The sequence below is a fragment of the Lampetra planeri genome, chromosome 11, assembly GCF_965212315.1.
Source record: "Lampetra planeri chromosome 11, kcLamPlan1.2.h2, whole genome shotgun sequence".
Lineage (NCBI taxonomy): Eukaryota > Metazoa > Chordata > Hyperoartia > Petromyzontiformes > Petromyzontidae > Lampetra > Lampetra planeri.
In genome coordinates, this window is record NC_136117.1 from 587,405 (window position 1) to 610,827 (window position 23,423).

Consider the following 23,423-nt stretch of genomic DNA (forward strand, 5'->3'; position numbering starts at 1 on the left):
GGGATAATGGTTCCTAACAAGAATAGGGATAAAGCAGGGCAATCCGCTATCAAACATCTTCATCACATACTTGGAAAGAGTGATGGATACCATTCAGGATAAATGCCACAGGAATATCTGTGCAAGGAAAACTAATAAATGCCCTGAGATTCGTGGAGGACATAGATCTGTTGGAAGAAAGCTGCATAGTGTTGCAGGAAAATGTTAGTACGCTGAATAACTAAGGAAAGCATTAACGTGGAAAAGACAAGACAATAGTGTTCGGAAGGGATGGCATTGGAAAAACAATCAGACTAGAAAGCAGCAAGATTGTCAATGTGTAATGCGGGCGTAAATGGGCGGGCCGGATGTGACGATCCGAGAGGGAGGAGTCAGGGTCACGTGGGGGGAGATGGTATAGCGGGGAGACAGGAAGACATCTGGGTCAGTCGGGGGAGTGAAGAGTGGAGAACACGTTGGGTGGTCGCCGTGCCTCAGCCTGGTGGCTGAGGGGCTCATGACGGCGCCAGCCAGCGGGGTGGAAGAGAGAGTTGGGGATAGAGACAGAGAGTGGCGAGATCGCCACAGAGGCCACGCAGGGCTGAGGTTGGAGGGGTGGCGAGATCGCCACAGAGGCCACGCAGGGCGAACGTTGGAGAGTGGCGAGATCGCCACACACGGTAAGACTCGGCACCGCCAGCCAGCGGTGACCGAGCACGGAGGAACGGGGAGCAGTGGTGGAGCTGCTGTGAGAGCAGCCGGAGGGCTGCACAGGAGATCTGCAGCAGAGCTGCAGAGGTGTGGAGGCTACGGGAGCGAGGGCAGCTATGGAGCTGCCAAAGGGAGAGCTCTGAGCGAGGGCCGTGCGGGAAAAGTGTAAGAACCCAAATAAAGGACGACGGGGACAGAACCAGGATCGAGTCCTTTATTACAAATGTAAAGGAATTTGTATACTTGGGAATTCTAGTGAGATGGGACGACTGTGTGGGGGCTGACGCCCACCTCCTCCACTCCCCCCTCCTCGGCCACTTCTCGTCGGGCCCCCACCGATCGGGGGATCGGCCCCCCACACCAGTGCCCCCTCTGAGGGACATGGCTAAGTGGCTGGCTCACCACCGCCCGGAGTTATCCCACACACTCCCCACGTACACCACCACTAATGAGGTGGCTGCGTGCACCACGGCTAGCGCTAAAAATAGCTGTATGAATATGCACGTGCCCCTCTCCCCTCCTGTGGGCCGGCCTTAATCCGCTGTGAAAATAGATGCTAATGCTAGTGGGAAGGGGACGACTGGGACAGGGCTGTATGAATATGCACCCCTACCCTACCACCACTGATGTAAACGAAAAGGAGATGACCTGCGACGGGACCCTGGGTGTACGTCTCGCCATTAAGGCTATTTCTATTGTGTAAATGCGCCGCGTAAAGCACACTGCAAACACGCACGCAAGCACGTGTAAACAATGTCAGTCGTATAGATGGTAATAGATGCGCACTTCACACACCAACCCCGCGCTGACACCCTGCAGCCAACGCGCCGCGTAAAGCGCGTTGTGTAATCACGCACGCGAGCGCAAGCACGCGTAAACAATGACGGTCGTATAGATGGTAATAGATGAGCACCTCACATACCAATAAGCACGCGTAAACAATGTTAGTAATGTTAGTCGTATAGATGGTAATAGATGCGCACCTCACACACCAACCCCGCGCTGACACCCTGCAGCTTCCGTGACTGCAGGGATTCATATTCTTGGTTCTTTCGGTAAAGTCACGTAGAAGGGAAATAATAAAATAATGAAAATAAAACATAAAAATGTTCACGACGTTTCAGCCACAACGCAAGCAGCCGTCCTCAGGTGAAGAACAGAGCTGTCAGAAAGACAGCTTAGCAGTGTTCATTAGGATGCTGTCTTTCCGACAGCTCTGTTATTCACCTGAGGACGGCTGCTTGCGTTGTGGCCGAAACGTCGTGATAATTGTTATTGTTTTATTTTTATTATTTTATTATTTCCCTTCTACATGACTTTACCGAAAGAACCAAGAATAAGTGTCACGTTCACAGAAGACAAATAGTTCACTACTTTAGCCCACCGGTGTGTTGAAGAGTGAATCCACAACATTTACAATTTTTGAGTACGACGTTTCGCTGGTAATTACATGCAGCATCATCGGGCAATTTGCCCTCACTTGCTCCCAGTCTTAAATAGAGCAGCAGGGTGACGTCATCATTTAACTCATTGAGGTGCAGTGATTTGAGGCTGAGGGGGGGTTGTATTGTAATTATATAATAGATTAGTAATCAGTCAATTGTTATGATTAGTAATGAGTTGTAGATTAGTAATCAGTTCATCTTCTTGGTTCTTTCGGTAAAATCACGTAGAAGGGAAGTAATAAAATAATAAAAATTATTTTTATTATTTAAAATAATAAAATTTATTAAATTATTTTTATTCTTTTATTACTTCCCTTCTACGTGACTTTACCGAAAGAACCAAGAAGATGAATCCCTGCAGTCACGAAAGCTTTAAATCGAAATAGTAATCAGTTGTAATGTGTATTATTTAATAACTGAACTCAATTACAATATCCACTCAAGTGCAGAAAGTAAAGGTGAGGAAGGGGGGGGTTATATAATAGATTAGTAATCAGTTAATTATTATGATTAGTAATACATTGGAGATTAGTAATTAGTTGTAATGTGTTATGTATTATTAAATAAACACATATTACAATTCCTTATAGGGGAAACACATACTAATTAACTGATCGCTAATGTAGTATATAATTACAATAACATGATCATGATGATAGGGCTTTACATTTGGTGAATATGATTATCAAACATCCATAAAATACCAATGTGTGGGTTCTCTGGCAAGGGACGATTGCAAGATGCTGCCTCCACCACACTCCCCTTGTGCTGTTCAGGCCAGCACAGGTTTACCAATGTAATCTATTCTGGCTAGAGGGTAGGCTTTGCCTGTATTTCGCTGCGTTGTATATGTCCTAATTATTATCTGTGTGTTTTGCTTATATTTTACTTTAAAGGTTATAGTAGGGAGCTAGGCTACAGGAAGGCTGACTATTCATATGCAGCTGAAACAAGTCGTCCAAGTAGCACCTGGTAAGCTGCTTTCTACACCACCATGCCACCACCCTAAAAAGCGGCATATACAATGCAGATCAACTAGTGCACACATTGCCGTTGGTTATTCTCTCCTCAGCATGTCTACTTTATGCTGTTACTGTTTCTGCCAATTTTTTTTGAGGAAAGTTAATTTAACATACACGTTAAGTCAACATTCATACACGTTAGTTTACAAAATTTACTTATTTTAAATTGATTAAACGTCACCATCAAATATCAGCATACTTAACTTGGGCCAATGATTAACCTGTTATCATGAAAACATTTGCTAAGTTTCTAATAAAATAAATAAAGTTATAGTTGGCACTGTAATAAAATGCAGCATATAATACAATTCATAACGCGTGCAATGTTGCGGACTGAAGACGCAATTCTCAGGAGCAGAGCGGAGCTCAGTGTCAGATCGTGTCACGCGGTTCCAGGGAGATTCAGTTAAAATGTCGAGCTGAAGAGATGCGCCTTTATTTTGTTTTTGAACTAATACGATTATTGATCATTGCGGATGTGAATATGGATGGCGTTCCAAATGACGAGGGCTGCAGCAGAGAAACGACGAGACGCAATTACAGTCCCTGTCCTGGGAGTTTCAACGAGGTTTTGCGATACACAGTGAGGGTTTCTAAGATTAATTTAAGTGTAAGGCATCAGCATAGAACTTAGGTATGATGGGTAGCCAGAGTTTAGGGTGCAGTAGCAGAGACAAGCGATCTTGAAGATAATTCTGGTCGAAATGGGCAGTCAATGAAGGTCACGAAGGATGAACAGAGAGTCAGGGCGAGGGTTGCGGGGGGCGTGGACAACTCGAGCAATGTGATTTGAGGCGTTGCCGCTTATTTTGGTTGCTTCAAGTGGACTGGACGAGGACTGAGTTACAATAGTCGAGCCGTGACCCAACGATGCTGTAAGTTAGAGTATAAGCGATGTTTGAGGTGATGAGCGAATGTATGAGGCGGAGGGCCCTGAGATGGTAGTTGCAAGACTTGACAACGAGGTTGACATGGGTGTCAAAGGAGAGAGTGGGATCCAGAATGATGCCGAGAAATGCCAGATGGTCGGAGAACGGAACGATGGAACCAGCGATTCAGATTCCTGAGGGGAGTGGGAGTGAAGCCAGTCTTTGCCTCGTGCCAATTAAGATGGCCTCGAATTTGGTAGGGTTTAGGGAGAGGTCGTGATCTTAAAACCAGTGCTGTAATGCGGTCGAGCAAGTGGAAAGACGGTCGATACCCGAGTTGCTGGGAGATTTAATGGAGGCCATGAGAAGAGTGTCGTTGGAGTAGCAGTGGTAGCAGATGTTGAAACTGTCGATCAGTTGGCCAATGGGGGATTAATATGCATTAAACAGCAGGGGGCCCAGGACTGAGCCCTGAGGTACTCCACATATTAACGAAATTGCATTAGAAGAAGTTCCTTGCACTTTGATGGTGAAACACCTCCTGGAAACAAATTAGGAAATCCAGTGTAGTGCAGTCCCACTGATCCCGAAATCGAACTCGAGGCAATTGATTCGGCATGTTGTTCACGGTGTCTAAGGCTGAGGAAATGTCAAGGCTGATGAGTAAAGCAATGGAAGAACCAGAATCGATAATTGCAAGGATGTTGTCCAGAATCCTAGTCAGTGGTCTCTGTTGAATAATACTTACGATAACCCGATTGAAGGGGGCAGAAATTTGGTGAGGATGTGACTTGAGGCTTGAGTTGTGCGAGGGCGAACCGCTCGAGAAGTTTGTAGGTAGTAGTGAGGTTGGTGATCGGATGATAGATTGGTCAGCAGTGTCCAAGCCAGTTTTTTTTTATGAGCAGCAGGGAAACTTGGCTAACCTTTAAGGCAGGGGGGAAACAACCAGTGTAAAATGAGGCATGAGCAATGTTGGTAAAAATGTTTGTAAGTTCCATGGCGGAGCGGTTGAACAGACAGCCAGCGACAATATCCATAGGAGATGTCTTTATGAAAATACATCATTTGAAGAGACTGGTGTGAATAAGGAGAAGAGAGTTGGGGTGGGGGGTAGAGGGCATGGTGTTGATGTATGAATGGTGATCAGTGAGGGATGACTTGGAGTCCTCAAGTGGCAAGCTTGTTAGTGAAGTGAAGGCTAAAGGAAGTTGAAGGTTGAGTGATGCCAGCTGGTCATTTTGGGAAAACGATTCTCCTGGGTGGAGCAGAGCCTCAAGGACTTTCCATGGTGTCTGAGGATTCCGAGAGGCGGTTTGGATTCGTTTGGAGATGTATGCACAGCGTGATGCCAGAATTTGTGCGTTAGCTTTCATTGCATGCAGCACGGTAAAGAGTCCTGTCAACAGGTCGCCCGCTATGTGAGTCCTTTCGAGCTGCCTTCTGATTCAAAAGTCAAGAGCTGCGCCAGGGGGAACACTGCCCTGTCAACTGTAGTGTGAGCCACGGCATCAGGGGCAGATGACACAGCACTGACAGCTACAGTTTCAACTGCAGCATTGGCGCATGAAGACCTTCTGATGAACAGCTCACGAACAGTGGGTTGGATGCTTGCGCAATCAGAGGTGCGCAGTTGGCCCTGGAGGCAGCCGTGAGGCAACCACGACGAAAGGTGCAACCTCTGTTGGCGGCGATGCAGCAGTAGGGGTTACCACTCACCCAGCACAGAGGCAGTGGAAACCCGGATCCAAGGATGGTCAGGTCGTGCCCGATTCGCCCAGGGACGCTGACCACACGCACACAGTTCCTTTGGCGACAATCATGACAGAGCGTCCGCATTACAGTGGCGCAACCCTTTCCTGTAGGTGACTGTAAAAGAGTAGTCCTGCAAAACTTCTAATCATCGGGTGAGCTGTCCAGATGGCTGGTAAACTCGCAGCGCATATTGCAGGGACGCGTGATCCGTGAATACCACAAACTGCCTATTGTAGAGGTACGGACTATACTGCTGCACAAAATTCACGATAGACAACAATTCGCAGCACGTAACACAATAGTGCTGCTCTGTGGGGGACAGTACCCGGCTCCCGTAAGCGATTCCACTCTCCGCCCCGTTCTCCACCTGTGACAACACGGTGCCTATTCCGGTGTCGCTGGCATCTGTGTTCAGCATGAATGGCAAGGAGAAATCGGGCTACCAAAGGGGAGGTGCATTAACGAGGCCATCGCGCAACACAACAAATGCGGCCTCCTCCAGCTGCCCCCACCGAAACGTCTGACTCTTTGCAGTGAGAGCGTAGAGTGGTTTCGCGACCGTCACAAACCCTGGCACAAAGCAGCGGAAGTATGACGCTAACCCAACAAAGCTGCGGACTTCACCCACCAACGTGGGGGTTGGCCAAGTGCGCATGCACACAGTTTTGTTGGGGTCCGTTGCAATCCCGTCCTCACTAACAATGTGACCCAGGTAGCGAACCGACTTTTGCAAGAGGCTTAAACTTCAGATTGGCCGCCCGCATTTTAACAACGCAGCCGCTGCAGATGTTCCTGGAACGTGCATCCCAAGACGATCACGTCATCCAAATAGATCAAACACGAATCCTATTGTCGTCTTAACAGCACTCCATAAGTCGCTGGAACGTGGCTGGAGCAGAGTCAAGTCCCAGCGGAAGGCGGGTAAACTGAAATAGCCCCTGCAGTGTGCAGAACGCGGTTTTGGTTTGGAACTTTCATCCAGGAGGCAACTGCCAAAACCCGGACAACAAATCCAGGGTGGAGAAAAACACGCACCCGACAGGACATCTAACGAATCGTCCATCCGTGGGAGTGGGTACGCATTTGCCACGGAGACATTATTCAATTTCTGAAAATCCACACAAAATCTCAAAGTCCGATTCTTCTTTTTTTCAAGAATGGGCGCCCCCCACGGACTGGTGGAAGGGGAAATTATATCAGCAGCCAACATCTTGTCGACCGCCTGACAAACATGGTCCTTCTCCTTAGGATATAAACCGAAATGAATTCTCCCATATGGGAGCGGCGCTACCCGTATCAATATGGTGATGCATCAGGAGCAGTGCACGCAATTCGCCCCTCTGCTCCCAAGAAAAATCCGGATTTTCTGAACACAACACACCCATCCTCGATTCATCTGACACCGCTTCCCGTTCTACTGAGGCCAAAACCTGAGCGGCCACATTACTGGTCTCTCCTCAACACGCGGTCGTCGCGTGGGGCAAAACCGTACCCGCCTGTATAACAATGGTACCCAGCCCAGCATTCAACACCTGGATGATGGGCTCCTGATCCCCCCTCACCACCATCTGGACCACCACCAAAGTGAGACCACGAACCACTCTGTTGGAAGGGGTTAAAATAACCCCCCTGCGGTAACTTCCCGATTGAGCTTCTTCCGCAGCCGCAAGGGCACAAGCATCTGTGCACCAGGAGGAACTCGAACAGTTTCCTTTACCAGGGCCTGAATCGTAGCGTTACCATGTGCAACCGATTTGGGGGAGACAAAAATGCCAATTGACGCCCCAATGGCAGCTCAACACACCCCTGGTCAACCAAAATTTTAAGGGGCATCCTCTTAAAAAAAATCAGCTCCCAACAAACAAGCCACTGCCAGTGACTTCGAAACCAACACCGGGCCCGTCATTTCAATTTCACCAATCCATACTGTCGCCAATATTTGGCCCACAATACCTAAACTCCCACCATTATCGGTGACACATGGACTACCCACTGGACTAAGGCAACTCAATTTCGGTGGCAAGATCCTATAAATAAACTCTGAAATGTTGGTGGCGGATGCTCCTGTATCGATGAGCACCCTCACCTCAACACCCTGCACGGTCCCCACTACCGCGGACGATCCCACCGCCGACGCCGCCACGACAACGTGGTCCACTGCCCCGGATGCTGCGGCAGTCCAACACCCTCTAAAACCCGATTATCACACGCCGCGACATGACTAGGAGCGGCGACGTGCGAACCCGACATGGTCTGTGATGAAGATGCCTGAAATGACTGTGTCGGCCGGGTGTATGATGCACCGCGACTCGCCTTTAGGCTCGGAGGAAGACAGTGCATGCACAGAGAACTGTGGAAATGGAAATGTGGCCCCACAGACCACACTTGAAATGGGTGACGGGAGCCCTCCATGGTAAAGTGACGGTTCTCCCCTGCAGTTCCCGCTCCTGTCGCCATCCCGCATCGACTTTCCTCCGTGGACTCTCAGCATGTGATGCACAAATTTGAGGGGGCTCCTTATCCTCTGGCTCTTCCACTTCCCCCGACTGTCCTGCACAAGCAGCTACCCCTACTCGCCATTGCAAATTACAAATGTGTCTGTATGCAGAGCCACCTTAATCGAAGTCAGGTTATCCTCCTCCATAGCGGGTAGAAAAACGTTCATTTCCCACGCCATCACCCTCTCCAACATCAGGGAGTCCAACCCTGCCTGCTCCATCTTGGGGTATGCGGCTTGGGCCAGTGACATCAGCGTGCTGCGGAAGGCGAGGGGCATCTTGTCTTCACATTGCAAATTTTTGTTGCACATTGGATGGCACATCAAAGATAGCTGCCATCTGTGGGTGTACACCTGTGACAACGTCGTCCTGTCTGTCAGGGAAAATCACAAAATGCTGCCAAGGCGTTGTCGTCCAAAGTCTTAGGCAGCGCTCACAGCGCCTCAACATCAGTCCATCCCGCGAGCTCACATGTAGCAGTAAAACACCTTTGAAAGGCAGCTCAATCACCCCCCATGGCTGAAAACTCTCACACGAACGGCAACCATCTTCTTGGTTCTTTCGGTAAAGTCACGTAGAAGGGAAATAATCACCTGAGGATGGCTGCTTGCATTGTGGCCGAAACGTCGTGAGAATTATTTTATTATGTTTTATTTTTATTATTTTATTATTTCCCTTCTACGTGACTTTACTGAAAGAACCAAGAAGATGAATCCCTGCAGTCACGAAAGCTTTAATTTTACATTGAACGGCAACCACTTCGAGGGTGGGCATCTCCACGCGCGACATCGGCGGCGAGTCAATTTTGATTGGAGCCATTTCCCGCCCAGCCGACAAAATGGTGGCCGCTCGCGCGGGCTAGGGCTCCGCCGTTTCCTGTGCTTGGCTAATGGCGGCAGTGGGGTTGTCCACTCTCCCCTCTCGAACCACCACGTCTTCCTCCGGCTCCTCCATGTCCAGCTCCGCCACCAGCGCAGTCGCCGCAGAAAACAGGTCAGCGAGGCGTGCATTCTGTATATGGCATCCTCCTCCTGGCGGCCGCAGCGAGGAGTCACAGTCTTTCTCCCGCTGCTCCACCGGGAGCACCTCCTCGGGATTATTCTCCAGGGTCCTGGGGCCGTCTGGGGAATCACCTCCCCACCACATTCCTTGTCTGAAGACACCACAATGAGTGTCTTCCTCCGCATCAATATCAACATTCTAATTATAAGTATCCCTAAATTTAAAATGTACCGTTAACACTTCTGGCACCAAATGTTGTGAGTCACTTCTGAGACACTAATAGTAGGAGGCAACACAAGTTTATTCTACACGTTAACACTTGTTCACACATGGGATAACTATAAAAGGGTCAGAACAGCCGGCACGCTACCTGACCCACGACACCTGAGACAAAGACATAGCACCTTGGGTTCCAATCCACCGATAGACCCTTATCCAGCCTTGGGACTTACCTTTTATGCTCCCTGGCGTGGCCTGGTTCCGCCCTCGGACACACCCCCTTCTGGAACTTACCAGAAGGTTCTGGGCCACCTTCCACGTGTCCCTTGCCTGGCTACGCCCCATTCTGGATCCCACCAGAAGGTTCTGGGCTATACCTCACGTGTCCCCGCGATCACCTTTGCCCCACATCCTTTACCCCGGCCTATCATGTACTCCGCCAGCCGGCCGCGGTGCCACATCCTCATATGCCCCCTTCTGCGATCAGCCAGCGACACTCACCCTAGTGACCCACTCCGTGGCATTGCATGCTCTTGCTGCCAGAGCGGCTGCCACACCCTGCTCTGCTGGCAAATCGGCTGTTACGCCCACATTTCGTCTCTGTCAGTCACCAGCGCTACGCACTGTAGCGACCCATTCTCTGTCACTACACATGTTTATTACCAGATATTTGTTTTTGGATTTTATTTACCGTGCCAAATGTCACTTGGATGTTTTTTTTCCCAAAAATCTGACTAGTTTATCAGTTACTCCTGCAATGTATGGTATTTTAATCGTGGGTGACAGCAGCACGCCCGGCCGCCTTTGTCTCCCCAGTGGTAATGTTCACACACCACATCAGTTACCCGTTTGAGGCTGAGTCGACCTAGGGGAGGCCCAGGAGCAGTTGAAATAATCGTCACCGGTGGTCGAACTCGGGTCGCTGGGTTCGTAGCGCAACGCGCAAATCGCTATGCAGTCCCCTCCCACACACAAGATAAAGACAAAATCCCCCTTGTAGCCTGTAGGGGGCAAGTGCTGTTAGCGAGCACCTATGAAGGCCAGCACGGCACAAGAGGGGGTGGGTGGCCAGCCCCACGCCTGGCCGCCTTTGTCTCCCCAGTGACGATGTTCACACACCACACCAGTTCATTGTTTGGGGCTGAGTCGACCTAGGGGAGGCACAGGACCGGTGGTGGCCGTGAGCAGGAATCCAACTCGGGTCGCCGGGTTCGTAGCGCAGCACACTAACCACTACACTACACATGCGCGGGTCACGTGACAGATTTGACGTCACAGCTCACTTGCCTTGCACAAAATATATGTGTAGGGGTGTCAGGGGAAGGATTCCCACCAATAGGAGGGTTAGTGGGAGGAATAATCGAGGAGATATAAGGGGAAAACGGGCGGGAAGAAAGGGCCTTTGGCGGGAACAAGATTGAGACAGCTGGGGACAGGTGTGGATGGGAGAAAAGGATTAAAAGACGAACCCCCTGCAATATTGTGTCGGCTCTCCTTTACATCTGGTGGCAGTGGTGGGGTCTACAATGGCTACAAAGAAGAATACCCGTTGAAAAGAGCCAAGGGAAGAGGAAGCAGGGGCCGGGGATCCTTCCCATCCCGGGCAACAAGGGGGCCTGCTACCAAAAGCAGCAGCAGGGGGCCCGGCTCGCCTGGAGTAGCCCATGGAGGACCGCATGGCCCGCGTGGAGAGGGCACTCCAGGAGCTACTGCAGAGGCTCCCTATGGGGGGCCCGCCAGCACCGGGACCTCCACCCCCACACGTACCACGGGAGGAGAGGCCATGGGACCCGGAGGCCGACCAGCCGGCCGGGCAGGAGCTACAACCAACCTCGTCACGCCAGCCGCCACCGCTCCCGCCAAAACCCCCAGGGCTAAACACCCAACACAGAGAGCAGGTGGCGGACGGGCGCGTCGGCTGGGGCCCGTCGATAAGTTCATGGCCGAGGAAGGAGATTGGGAGGCATTTGTCCGCCGATTCGAGGCCGCCTTCCACGCTCTCGAGTGATCAGACGAAGAGGCACTACGAGCTTTGCCATCCGTTCTGGACGATGATGCGCTCTCCTCTTACACCTCCCTTCCCTCGCACAGCAAGACCACGCTACAGACGGCCTACGAGGCTTTGGGGGAGATCTACTGCCCAGCTGAAGGAGCCTTTAAACGGTTCCAGGACCCCCAGCGAGGGGCTAGAGAATCCCCTTTAGCCTACAGGGGTGCACTGCTCGTGTTGGCGAGGAGGGCTTTACCTCGCCTGGATGAAAAAGCGCTCGAGGACCTCTTGGTCGAGCACTTTATCGCCTACGCTTGCCGCGCTGGCGTTGTAATGCCCGTGGTGACACCGGGGGAACGCACCTCGCTGTGGGCTGCCCAGACCATCCAAGCCCATGAACAGGTCATGGGCGGGGCGCCACCCGTGGGCCAGGTGGCTGGCGCGGCGGGGGGGAACAGCCGAGCCGTTGCCGTGGCGCTACTGGGTCCAGCGACACCAACTGCCGAACCTGCACTGTCGCCGCAGGCTGCCTGTGGAGCAGCTGGGAACAGACCCCCGACGTCTAAGCCGGAGCCATCACTGCGGGAGGTGTACGCGGCGATCTGGGGGCTGGCGGAGCAGAGGGACCAGGGGCGCGACCAGCCGCCGCCTTGCTGGCAGCCGCCTCTACAACACCGCGCCGAGCCACCCCGACAGAATGCCCCGTGGGTCTGCCACCATTGTGGTCGAGAGGGGCATATGGCGAGGGGGTGCCGCACGGAGCCGGAGGCTGCCAACGCCACCTGGAACCCGCCGGGGCCGAACGCCGACAGGATCCAGGCGAGTGACGCCGTCCCGCCCGGCCTCTCGGTCGGACCGAAAAATTACACCCCCGACGCCGCGACCTCACCGGGAGCCTCCTCAGGGTGGGAACCGCGGGGGGAATCGCGCCGGGAATCGCGCCAGGGCCGGGAACCGCGCCGAGAATCGCGCCGAGGATCGCGCCGAGGTCGGGGACCGCGCCGAGGTCGGGGACCGCGCCGGGGATCGTGCCGAGGTCGGGGACCGCGTCGGGGCCGGAAGTGACGTCGCGACCGGACGTGGCGTCGCGGGCGGACGTGATGTCACAACCGGAAGTGACGTCGCGACCGGAAGTGGCGTCGCGGATGGGTTTGGTTTCGCGGGCGGACGTGACGTCGCGACCGGAAGTGACGTCACTAGTTACCTGCGACGCCGGCGAGTTGTCAGGGGCAACGGCCCCTGGGTTGAGACAGCACACACAATTGCCGTTGCGCCCTGGAGCAGTTCCACGCCCCGCCTCACCATCGCTTTGTGGCGTAGCGAGACAGGACCAGGGGGACCACACCATGAAGGGGGCCCATGCCCCCGTGACAAAGGAAGGGGAGGGGAGAAGTGATGGGCTCACGGGAAGGCCCACCCCCCAATCCCCACCGCCCACTACAATGGGGGGGCCCCCCGGGGGGGCCCCCCCACACCACAAGGGGGGCCCATCCTACGTCACCAAGGGGACGCAAATTGCACCACATGGGGAGCCCAGCCCACACCACAGGGTGGATCCCACACCATGTAACAAGGGCGCATTCACCCTGCTGCGACGCACTCCAAAGGGGGGCACCCCATCTTGGGTCCATTCACATCCATCCCCCATCATCTCACGAGTCGCCTGGTCAGTGGCCGGACTCAGCCACACAATGGAGGAAGCTGGCAAGGCGGGTAGTAGTGGCCACGTCAGGAACCTCGGTCCTGGTCGGTGAAATCGCGGGAGTGTCGGCACGTATCTTGGTTGACACGGGGGCATCAGCCACGATCATCTCGAGCACCATGCACGAGATGCTGCCGGATAAAAACCGGTCTTTAGTCCCCGTCAAGACGACGTTCATTGCAGCAAATGGAGGCAGCATGGACTTCCTGAGCCAGGTTGAAGCCCCGATACAGATTGGGCAGCTTTCGGTAGCAGGACCCATCCTTGTCTCCGCAACGTTCCCCGTACCCTGCCTGTTGGGGACGGACTTTCTGAGGTGGATGCCAATGAAAATCGATCTGGCCAATGGGCGGGTGGAAGTCCAGGGAACGCATCTCCATTTCCTAAAGGCGGAGGGGGCCGGCCGGGGTGTACCTTACGTGCAGGCTCTGGTCAGTAAGTCTGTCTCCATTCCCCTGGCAGCCCAGATGCTGATTCCGCTGCGATATCGGTCCTCCCTCGTAACAGCCCGACCGGACTCACCCATCCTGGTGTCTCCCGCGTCAGCTGCCACGGATCGCCATGCGCTGGTGGGAGCCGAAACTATTGTCCAGAGGAACCAGCATCTGTTCATTCAGGTGCTGAACACCTCCAATAGAACAGCGACAGTGCAGGAGGGAACAGTTCTGGCCCACGTTAGCCCCTTGTCATGAGGAGCCCCCGGGACAGAGCCCGAGCTTGTAGGCAACATCAGCCAGTCCGAGGACAGAGGGACCAAATCGTGGATGGACCAGCTGGCGGGGCCTGAGCCGGGATTGCCGCCCGACCAGAAACATCAGCTGTACTCGTTATTGCATGAGTTCTCGGACGTGTTCAGCTGCGGACCGTTCGACCTAGGACGCACAAATCTGTTGCAGCACCACATCAACACGGGAGACGCCGCACCCCTGTGCCAAAACACATATAGAATGAGCCCGATGGAAAAAGGGCACATTCAACAAGCAGTGTAGGAGATGCTGCGGGCTGACCTAATTTCTCCATCCTCGAGTCCATGGGGGGCACCGGTGGTCCTAGTCAAGAAGTCAGACGGGTCACTGAGATTCTGTGTGGACTTCCGGCGCCCAATGCCGTCACGATTGCCGACACATATGCCCTACCACGTATCGATGACTCATTGGATGCATTGGCGGGAGCAAAATTTTTCAGTACGCTGGGTTTATTGTCCGGGTTCTGACAGGTCCCACTAGACGCGGACTAAAACAGCGTTCCATACACCACAGGGCCTGTTCGAATTCAGCTGCCTGCCTATGGGCCACCAGACTGCGCCGGCGACGTTCCAACACTTAATGGAGTTGGCCTTAGCAGGCCTCCAATGGGAAACGTGCCTCATCTACCTGGACGACGCACATTGTCTTCAGCGATCATTCGATAAACACATTGACCGATTACGTCAGGTATTCCTGCGGTTCCGGAACACGAACTTGAAGCTCAAGCCGTCGAAGTGCCACCTTATGCAGTCGTCGGTACGCTACTTGGGCCACATTGTCAGTGAATCTGGAGTGGCTACAGACCCGGAAAATACGGCCTGCATGAGGGCCTGGGCTGTTCCCACAACGGTTCCAGAGGTACGCCGGTTTGTGGGTTTCGTTTCTTACTACCGCCGGTTTGTACCCAACTTCGCAACCATTGCCAAACCCTTGCACGTGTTGACGGTGAAGAACCAGAGGTTTTATTGGGGCCCTCTGGAGGAAGAGGCATTCCAGCAGCTGCGCTCACGTCTGACAGATGCACCACCATTGGCTTTTCCGGAATTTGGCCTCCCCTTTATCCTGGACACGAATGCCAGCGATGTGGGCATCGGCAGTGTCTTGTCACAAGTCCAGCAGGGTCGGGAGGTGGTTATCGCCTACGGTAATCGCGTGCTTTCATCAGCGGAGCAGCGCTACTGCGTCACACATAGGGAACTCCTGGCAGTCGTTCACTTCGTGCAGCAATTCTGACCCTACCTGTATGGTCGCAAATTTACGGTCCGCACTGACCACGCGGCCTTGCAGTATTCGCTCCGCATCGACAGCCTTCGGGCCAGCTGGCCAGGTGGATAGAGCGCCTGCAGGAGTACAGGTACCAAGTGGTGCATCGCAAAGGGACCAGACATGCCAACGTAGATGCATTGTCCCGGCTGGCGCCCCAGGGCCCTTGTGCATGCACCACAGGCGGGGCATGCTGCAAGGAGGTGAGGCCAGAGGGGATGGTCATCGCTCCTGTACGCACGGCGGAGGGCACACAGGGTGAGGTCCAGCTGACCGACCCCGACCTGGGGCTGACCTTGGACGATTGGAGATGTCTACAGCTGGAGGAAGCCCCACTGTGAACGCTACGCGCCTCAGCAGAGGCAGGCGGGGGGGAGGAGTACATCGTATGGGAGGACCTCCTCATGCGATGGGACCCGACAGGGCGCCGGCGATGCCTGGTAGTTCCGGAGTCGCTGCGTCAACAATTGGTTATGGACGTACACGACCGCCAGCTGCTGCACCTGGCAGGGCGGAAGACACTGTACACATTACAGGGTCGGTACTTTTGGCCAGGCATGACCCCTGACGTGCACCGATGGGTCGCTACCTGTGTCGAATGTGCGCGGCGAAAGCCGCCACCCCCGGGTAAGCCCCTATAGCCCATCACGGTGACCAGGGTCAACGAATTGGTTGCGTTGGACATCCTGGGACCACTGCCGGTCACGCCACGGGGAAATAAATACCTGTTGGTTGGGGTCGAGTACTGCACGAGGTGGACGATGGCGTGGGCCCTCCCGGACCAAACGGCACAGACCATCGCCGATGCCTTCGTGGGGGGCTATGTCCTTGATAAGGGGGCACCGGAGCGGTGCAGGAATTTCTCCTCATGGCTATTGAAGGACGTCTGCTCTATCCTGGGCACTAAAAAGGTCCGAACATCTCCGTATCATCCCCAGGCCGATGAGATGGTGGAGCGGCTTAACCGCACCATAGCGGCCATGCTGTCCCAAGTGGTGGACGAAAACCACTCGGACTGGGACCTCCACATTCCATCGGTCTTAGCGGCGTACAGGGTGGCCCCACACGTGGCAATGGGGTTCTTGCCGTTTTTCCTGATGTATGGACGGGATCCCGTTCCGCCTATTGAGGTGCAGCTGATGGACATTCCCGCAAGAGCTGACGCATGGTCAAATGCACTAAAGACCTCCCTCATTTATTTGAGAGAGGCCTGCCAAGCAGCTGAGGCCGCATCGGCCACGAGCCAAGAGAATAATGTACGGATATGGGAGAGGACAGTGACAGCCAAGCCCTTTAACGTTGGGGACCAGGCATGGCTACACTGTCCTCAGGTGCCGGTTGGCCTCTCACCAAAGCTGCACCGACCCTGGAAAGGGCCGGTCGAGGTCATTAAAGCACTCCAACTGTAGTCCGTCCAGGTCCAACTGAGTAAGCGATGATGGTTTGTACACCCCACCCGCCTTAAGCCATACATCTCTCCACCATCATCACTGCCAACATCATCATCATCATCCCTACCCGGGCCAAGGTCGCCGACCACCACGCGCCGACCGGCAGGGGGTTAGGTGCCCTGTGTTCCCTTGTCACCTACAGCGCCCCATGTGAGGCCTGACGGAGTGGTGGCACGACCTCCCAATCTCCTTCCTCGGAGAGACAGCGGCACCAGGCAAGGCGACACCGGCACCACCGAACCAGAGACCGCAACGAGAGGGCCTTCGAAGGAGGGGGCCGCCACGGTCATCTGCTGCCTGTGGATGTCCGGGCTGTTACGGGACGCTGGCTGGAGACCCGGGCAGGCCGCGCAATTAATTTTGTTGTGTTATATTGCATTGTATGGTTGTGGGGGGGTTAAGGGCTGTCGTCACTGTCAGTGGGGGGAGGCATGGGGAGACTTAAATGGTCCATGGGGGAGGCAGAACCGATGACGTTTTTTTTTTTCTCCGGGGGGGGGGGGGGGGGGGGTGATGTAGGGGTGTCAGGGGAAGGATTCCCACCAATAGGAGGGTTAGTGGGAGGGGTAATCGAGGATATATAAGGGGAGAACGGGCGGGAAGAAGGGGCCTTTGGCGGGAACGAGATTGGGACAGCTGGGGACAGGTGTGGATGGGAGAAAAGGATTAAAAGACGAACCCCCTGCAATCTTGTGCCGGCTCTCCTTTACATATGCATTATTGAGCTCCCCCCCTCCAAAGTGTATTTTTATAATGTTTCCATGGTGTACAGTCTGGAAAGTACCCACATGGCAAATTTCCAGTTTGTTGCATGTCGGGAAGTACGCTATTTGATCTGGTTTTGGCATTCAGTGCCCTATTGATGTGTGCATCATTGTAACCATTCCAGCGCTTCTTTAACATGTTTAATCTCACTCAGACTTTCACCATCTGACAATTTCTTAGCCCGATGTATAAGCATCTTGATGATCAGGTATTCTGTGCAAGGTGAGGGTGCGACTGCTTTCATATAGGGGTTAGTGTGTGTTTTCTTTCAGTAAACGCTGTTTTTTACCGTTTTGGCTGTGCCCGAGCAGAAAATCCAGAAATGGGAGAGTTCTGTAAACCTCCACTTCCATTTTGAACTGGATGGATGGGTTTTGTGAGTTGAGATTTAGAATTATATGAAGTGTATGTGCCATGTGGCCAAACCACTGTGTCATCCACATATATAAACCAAACAGAGGGTTTTAGTGTGCTTAAAGATATTGCAATTTCTTGAAAGTATTGTCATAATGTTGCTGTTTTTTATTGTTCAGGTTGACAGCGTTTGTGGTCAAGGTGTACTCTCTAGCCAAGCGTGTCATCATCGTGGACAACCAGGAGCTATGCGGGCCAGTGAAATGGATCATTAAAAACAGACAGAACAGTGATGGCTCTTACAGAGAGAATACTCCCATCATGACTCGCCATATGCAGGTTTATAATGTTATAACATCACAAGTAATAATTGTGTGTCGAGACAAAAGCTTTTGTAAGAAAGTTTTCATGGATACAATCAACATTGTGAAAGTCAAAATGATCATTGCACACTTTATTTATTTCCATACCACTGGCCACTGGTCTTATTTTACGAATAACATTCAAAGAGTCCCTTCTGGCCATGGAATGCATTGCAGATAAAGATTTTTTGCCCATCACACTTCCCCACTCTCTACCCATTAGTCTCACTCTTTTCTCTGTACCTCGGGATGGGAAGGGACTTGCTGGACATTGCCTCACAGGTGGTGGCTGACATCGTGAATCGAAGGGTGATCTGGCAGAAAGGAACCAAGCTAACCACTTGAACGACTTAAGGTGGATCACGCCAAGAAGATGGAGTCTCATAAGCTCCGTTTCATCCCTTTATACCTGCAGATAGCAGTCCCAGTAATATAGCAGGAAGGCCACCTCCAAGATGGCCTACAAGTCCCACTTCATCAGAAGCAAGACAAAAGAAAAGCCCAAATCTAAATTATATTTAGAGTGCCTTCACTCAAGGTGCTTGACATAACTTACAAAACGGTAATAGAATATAATTATTTAGATGGCAGGGGCATACAAGGATCGAGGAATGAGCGACAGCAAGAGGGTAATTCGGGATCATGAAAGGGTAGTAGAGGGACGAGAAGGAGTGGAAGGATGATGGGCGGGAGGATCAGGCAAATGGGAAATAAAAGAGGTAAGCTTTAAGAGAGAAAGGAAGGTGGTTAAGAAGTTGGGGACTGCTTAATGTGCAAGGGAAGTGTATTCCAGTGGAGGGGTGCAAGGAGGGAAAAGGACCGAAAACAGATTTTGGCACAGGGAGAAAAAAAATCAGAGAAAGATAATATTTTGGGAACGAATATGACGAGAGGGGACATGGAAAGAGATGAGGCAAGATAAGGTGGGGCAAAGCCATGAAGAGGTTTAAAGACCAATATAATTTTAAATATGTTAGGAGGGGAGTGAGGGCAGAGGCAGGGAGACCAAGAAAAAAGAGTTGTCCAGGTGGTTAAAATATCAGATTGAACCAAGAGTCTGTTGGCAGAAATTGGAATGAGAGGGCGGATTTTCCTGATGTTTAATAGATGAAAGTGGAAAATCCGAGTACTGGTGGAGATGTTGGTGGAAAATTGAGGAAAGAATCAACGGTAACATCAATATTGGTAAGACAACACTGCTGCTGATTGGCCAGACAACACTGGTTCTAGGAATTAATGAAACTAAGAACGGTCCCATCATGGCTGCTTCCAGCTCGGAAGGATCGACACATTGCCTCATTTTGGAGATCCGTTTTGTCTGCTGCAATCGGAGTGGCCTGTCCTGCTCTTGTTACCAGCTCTGGTGTTCTTGATTAATCTTATGAATTACACTTCATGAATGGCTGGCGACATGAAATTAGATAATTACCCTTGGTAAAAACTTGTTTCTCTAGATTATGCCACGGGCCTCCAGTCTCGCTCTCATTCGTCCCACGATTGGCTACTCCCTGTAATCATTGGGAGAATGTTTGGATATGTGACACGTCTTGGTTCTCTTCATTTCTTAATTTCATTTTCAGTATTTGTACACTTTCAAGTTGAGGTATATCCACTTCTTGTGTTCTGTTCAGTGTCAGACATTAATTCCCCAAATGGCTATGCATAAGTCTGTGGAAAGAGGGTGTTACATTATTTGGTGTCTCCCTCTATTTTCAGTGTAGCTTTGCTATTGAGTGGAATGGCTTTTGGGAAGAGAACAAGGAAGAGGGATAGCCCTCTGAAGCTTTATCCACAGCACTTAATGTAGCCCGAAAGGAATGGCTGAATGTTATGAATAACACTCCAGCGGCATGGACTAGAAAAACATAATTTTACCAAAGTAGAAATTATTTATCCTGGAGTAATTCATTGGACTTTTTATAGGTAACTTACAAACTGCACTGCCTACTGGCTCTACTTAAACAGCAATAGCCTACTATCATGCAGAATAAATGTTACAGATAATCCCCGAGTTACGATGGTCCGACTTACGATATTTCGATCTTACGATGGCGATAGCGATACGACAAAATTGTATGTATGATAGATAGCTTTAGCGATTTCATTTTAGGGTTACCACGATATGATACGTTCAATGCATGTTAAACGTTTTTATAGCAGATAGGATTGTTTCCTGAAAAAACTTTCTATTAAATTGCAGTTCATATAGGTAGGCTAAGAATTTACCTTGTTTTTTTTACTTTACATTTTACTGTGCAATACAGTATTGTAATTAATACATACAGTATATAGTTTATACAGTACGGTACTGTAAATTACTCTTTTTTGCTAAATTATCACCATTCTTTAAGACTCCTGGGTAGGCTAGGCCATCTTCGACTTACGATATTTTTGACTTACGATGGGGTCGTCATAACGCATCTCCATCGTAAGTAGAGGACTACATGTATATGAATGGTGGGCTTCTATCAAGGGTGAATCCTGCAAGGTTAAAATTGGGCTTCATATTGGTGGCAGGATAGTGTAATGGTAATACTTGTGCCTCAGAAACAATGTCCTCGGTTAGATTCCCAACTTAGAAGCTTTTTCCTTGTTTTGCATGAATTTCTTACGGGTTTTCCAGTTTTCCTCCATAGAACAAAACACATACAATATAACTGGCATTGGCCAAACATCACAATTATGAAAAACTACCTGCAAATTACTTACTGGGAATTAGACAGCAAAATCACCACCTATTGCAAAAACCTGGCAAGACCCTCCTGAAAAAAGAATCATGAGAATGATGCTTTTCGAAATAAACAAGCATATTGAATAATATACGTTGTTGCATTCTGAAATGTACACTAATTTGTATTCGAAATTAATTTCTATTGATTGACATGCATTTACTTTTTCAGGGTGGAGTGGGTGGATTTGAAGGCCATGTGTCAATGACAGCATTTATTCTCATCGGAATCCAACAAGCACAAGAATATTGTGGAGACACTGTTCTGGTATGAAATGCCACCAAATATAAAGTATCACACTTAAGCAATACAGCATTACATTCCTCATTCCTCAGGAAGTGGCGATTTCTCCATAATCAATTTGCTGTTCACTTCCATATAGTGGCTCTCATTGTAACAACTAAGAAAACCTCCAATCAGGAATTTAACTCACAACCTTCCAATTGCATGCCACTCGCACGACCACTGAGCCCAGGTGTATCATGTTCGAGACTTGTTTCAGAGGTTCACAGCTTGAATCTGGTAGGCCTGATTATTACTGCAGCTGAATTAATCGTAAAATTATCTACACTGTCTGCTTCACAGTAAGCATTAAAGATCCTGTCACTTGAAACAGATAGACTATTGTATTCTAGCCTCATGGTCCAAATTTGAAAAGTTACCTGTAACGTAACCTAATGGGTTTATGAATAGCAATAAATTGCCCCTACTCTGAAACTGCTGCAGACAGTGCCTCTGCAACATAGCAGCACCGTCGTGATGCGCTTGTGCTATAAGAATGGCACAAATCAAAACATAACTGTATTAGTGAATTAATTAGGCGAATGCTACGCTTCATGTGATCAGCATGGTACCTACAGTATAGTGTTTACGTGATAATTGTCGACATTCACCACCTGCATGATCCATGTGGTGGCAACCTAATGGCAATCTACATTGAGGGCAATGGGTAAGTTCCATGACTGTCACTAACCCTGCTCATCGTCAGCCCTGGGGGTCACATACTGTATTGGTATCAGTAATTTATGCGCAACATCATCCTGAAGACGTATGTGACCGTGGTGAGCATGATCATGAGGATGGGGAGGAAGAAGCCATGAAGGTTGTGATAGAAAAGCGTCAGCATCACAGCCTCAAAGAGTGCAAGTGTGGGTATCATGGATGTCATGTTCCAACTATTCTGCATTCTCGGGCAAGCTGCTGCCACATTTCAACTGCATTATCTCAACCAAACCTCTGGTTCATCTCAACCATGATGCCAAATCAATAGCGCCACCATCTCACATGAACTTGGCTTAAACCTGATATAGTGGCATAGCGCTGGCTGTTGGCAAAAAAGGGGATCTGCAGTGTACGGCAGTACTGACGTCAGCAGTCCATGATATACATGAGAGGGGGATCTAGGGGAAAGGTTACAGAAGGCATCCATCGGAAAACCTCGAGAATCCGCTAGTAGGTTCCAGGAAGGGGGCATGACCGGGGTGGAGCGAGGCCATGCTGAGAGAATGAGAGGGACCCCTCGTGGCTGTTGCTGGAAGTGGGATCCCCATCGTGCTGCTCAAGTCCATCGTCACCATTCTTCTCGTCATCGTCTCCATCTTCACCATCTCGGGGCGCCACTAGTCAGACAGCCTACCAACTGTTCTAGCTAAATAGTGCCGCTGACACTAGATGGTCTTAAATAATAGTGTGTTATCCCGATGGCACTTGCTAAATAAAGAAGTGCCTCAAAGTCTTACTGTCTCCAAATTAGTCACTACATTTTGGCATCGGAAGTGCTAAAGAAAAAGAAAATTAGTTACTTGAAAAGCAGCAAAGAGGAAGAACCTACCTGTAGTGTCCTTTGGAGATGAGGACGACGGGGACGTTGTCTCCTCAACAGCCCCGGAATCCGGGACCCCAGTCGTGTGTCTGGGGTCTGCGGCGGCGGCACCTGCAGAGCAGCAGGAGCAGGACGTCGGCCCCTCGCAGCCGCCAGCCAAGGAGAGGTGGCGCGACCTCACCGGGCGCCTCGTGCACCTGTTCTCCTCTGCTGCGCAGCTGGTCATCCAGTCTGGATCAGCTGCACCCACCGTAGGAGCCACAGTGCAGGGGCTGCAGGCGGACAGCTCACCTTCCACCGACGTGCCAGCGCGGGAACTGTTTTCTCGCCCATGCAAGTGACCACCATTTCTCCTTCTGCGGGCGCGGCGCAGCAAGTGGCTGCCATTTTGACAATGGAGCCCGAGCTGGTTCCCGCCAAATTCAGCAGCTTCCATGGGGGGAGCCATTTCAACGAAGGCGCCTACCTCCCGTCCACGAGTTCATGCCGCTTCAAAGCGGCCTGCACCTTGGTCGGGTGGTCCGACGAAGAGGCTCTGCGGGCTCTGCCGATGGCTCTGGATGATGACTCCCCGGTGGCGTTTGAGGCCATCCCGGAGGCAGATCGAGCTACTCTGCCTTGGGCATGCGCTCAGATGGCCGCCATTTTCGACCCACCATCCAATGCGTGCCGAAGGTTTTTGCTGCGGAGGCGGGAGGAGGTTGAGACGCCTCTCACCTTCTGCAGTGCTACTGGCCTT

The 23,423-nt window shown here is 51.4% G+C and overlaps 1 protein-coding gene across 13 annotated transcripts in view; it reads left to right on the forward strand.

Annotated features, from left to right (window-relative positions):
- Positions 1-23,423, forward strand: part of LOC144721414 (complement C3-like) — a 366,684-nt gene that overhangs the window by 232,163 nt on the left and 111,098 nt on the right. For all 13 annotated transcript variants that reach the window (XM_078599020.1, XM_078599027.1, XM_078599021.1 and 10 more), the window contains 3 exons: positions 3,032-3,107; positions 17,951-18,110; positions 21,034-21,129. In XM_078599020.1, the coding sequence (XP_078455146.1) occupies positions 3,032-3,107; positions 17,951-18,110; positions 21,034-21,129 (332 nt within the window). The remainder of the gene's footprint in view (positions 1-3,031; positions 3,108-17,950; positions 18,111-21,033; positions 21,130-23,423) is intronic.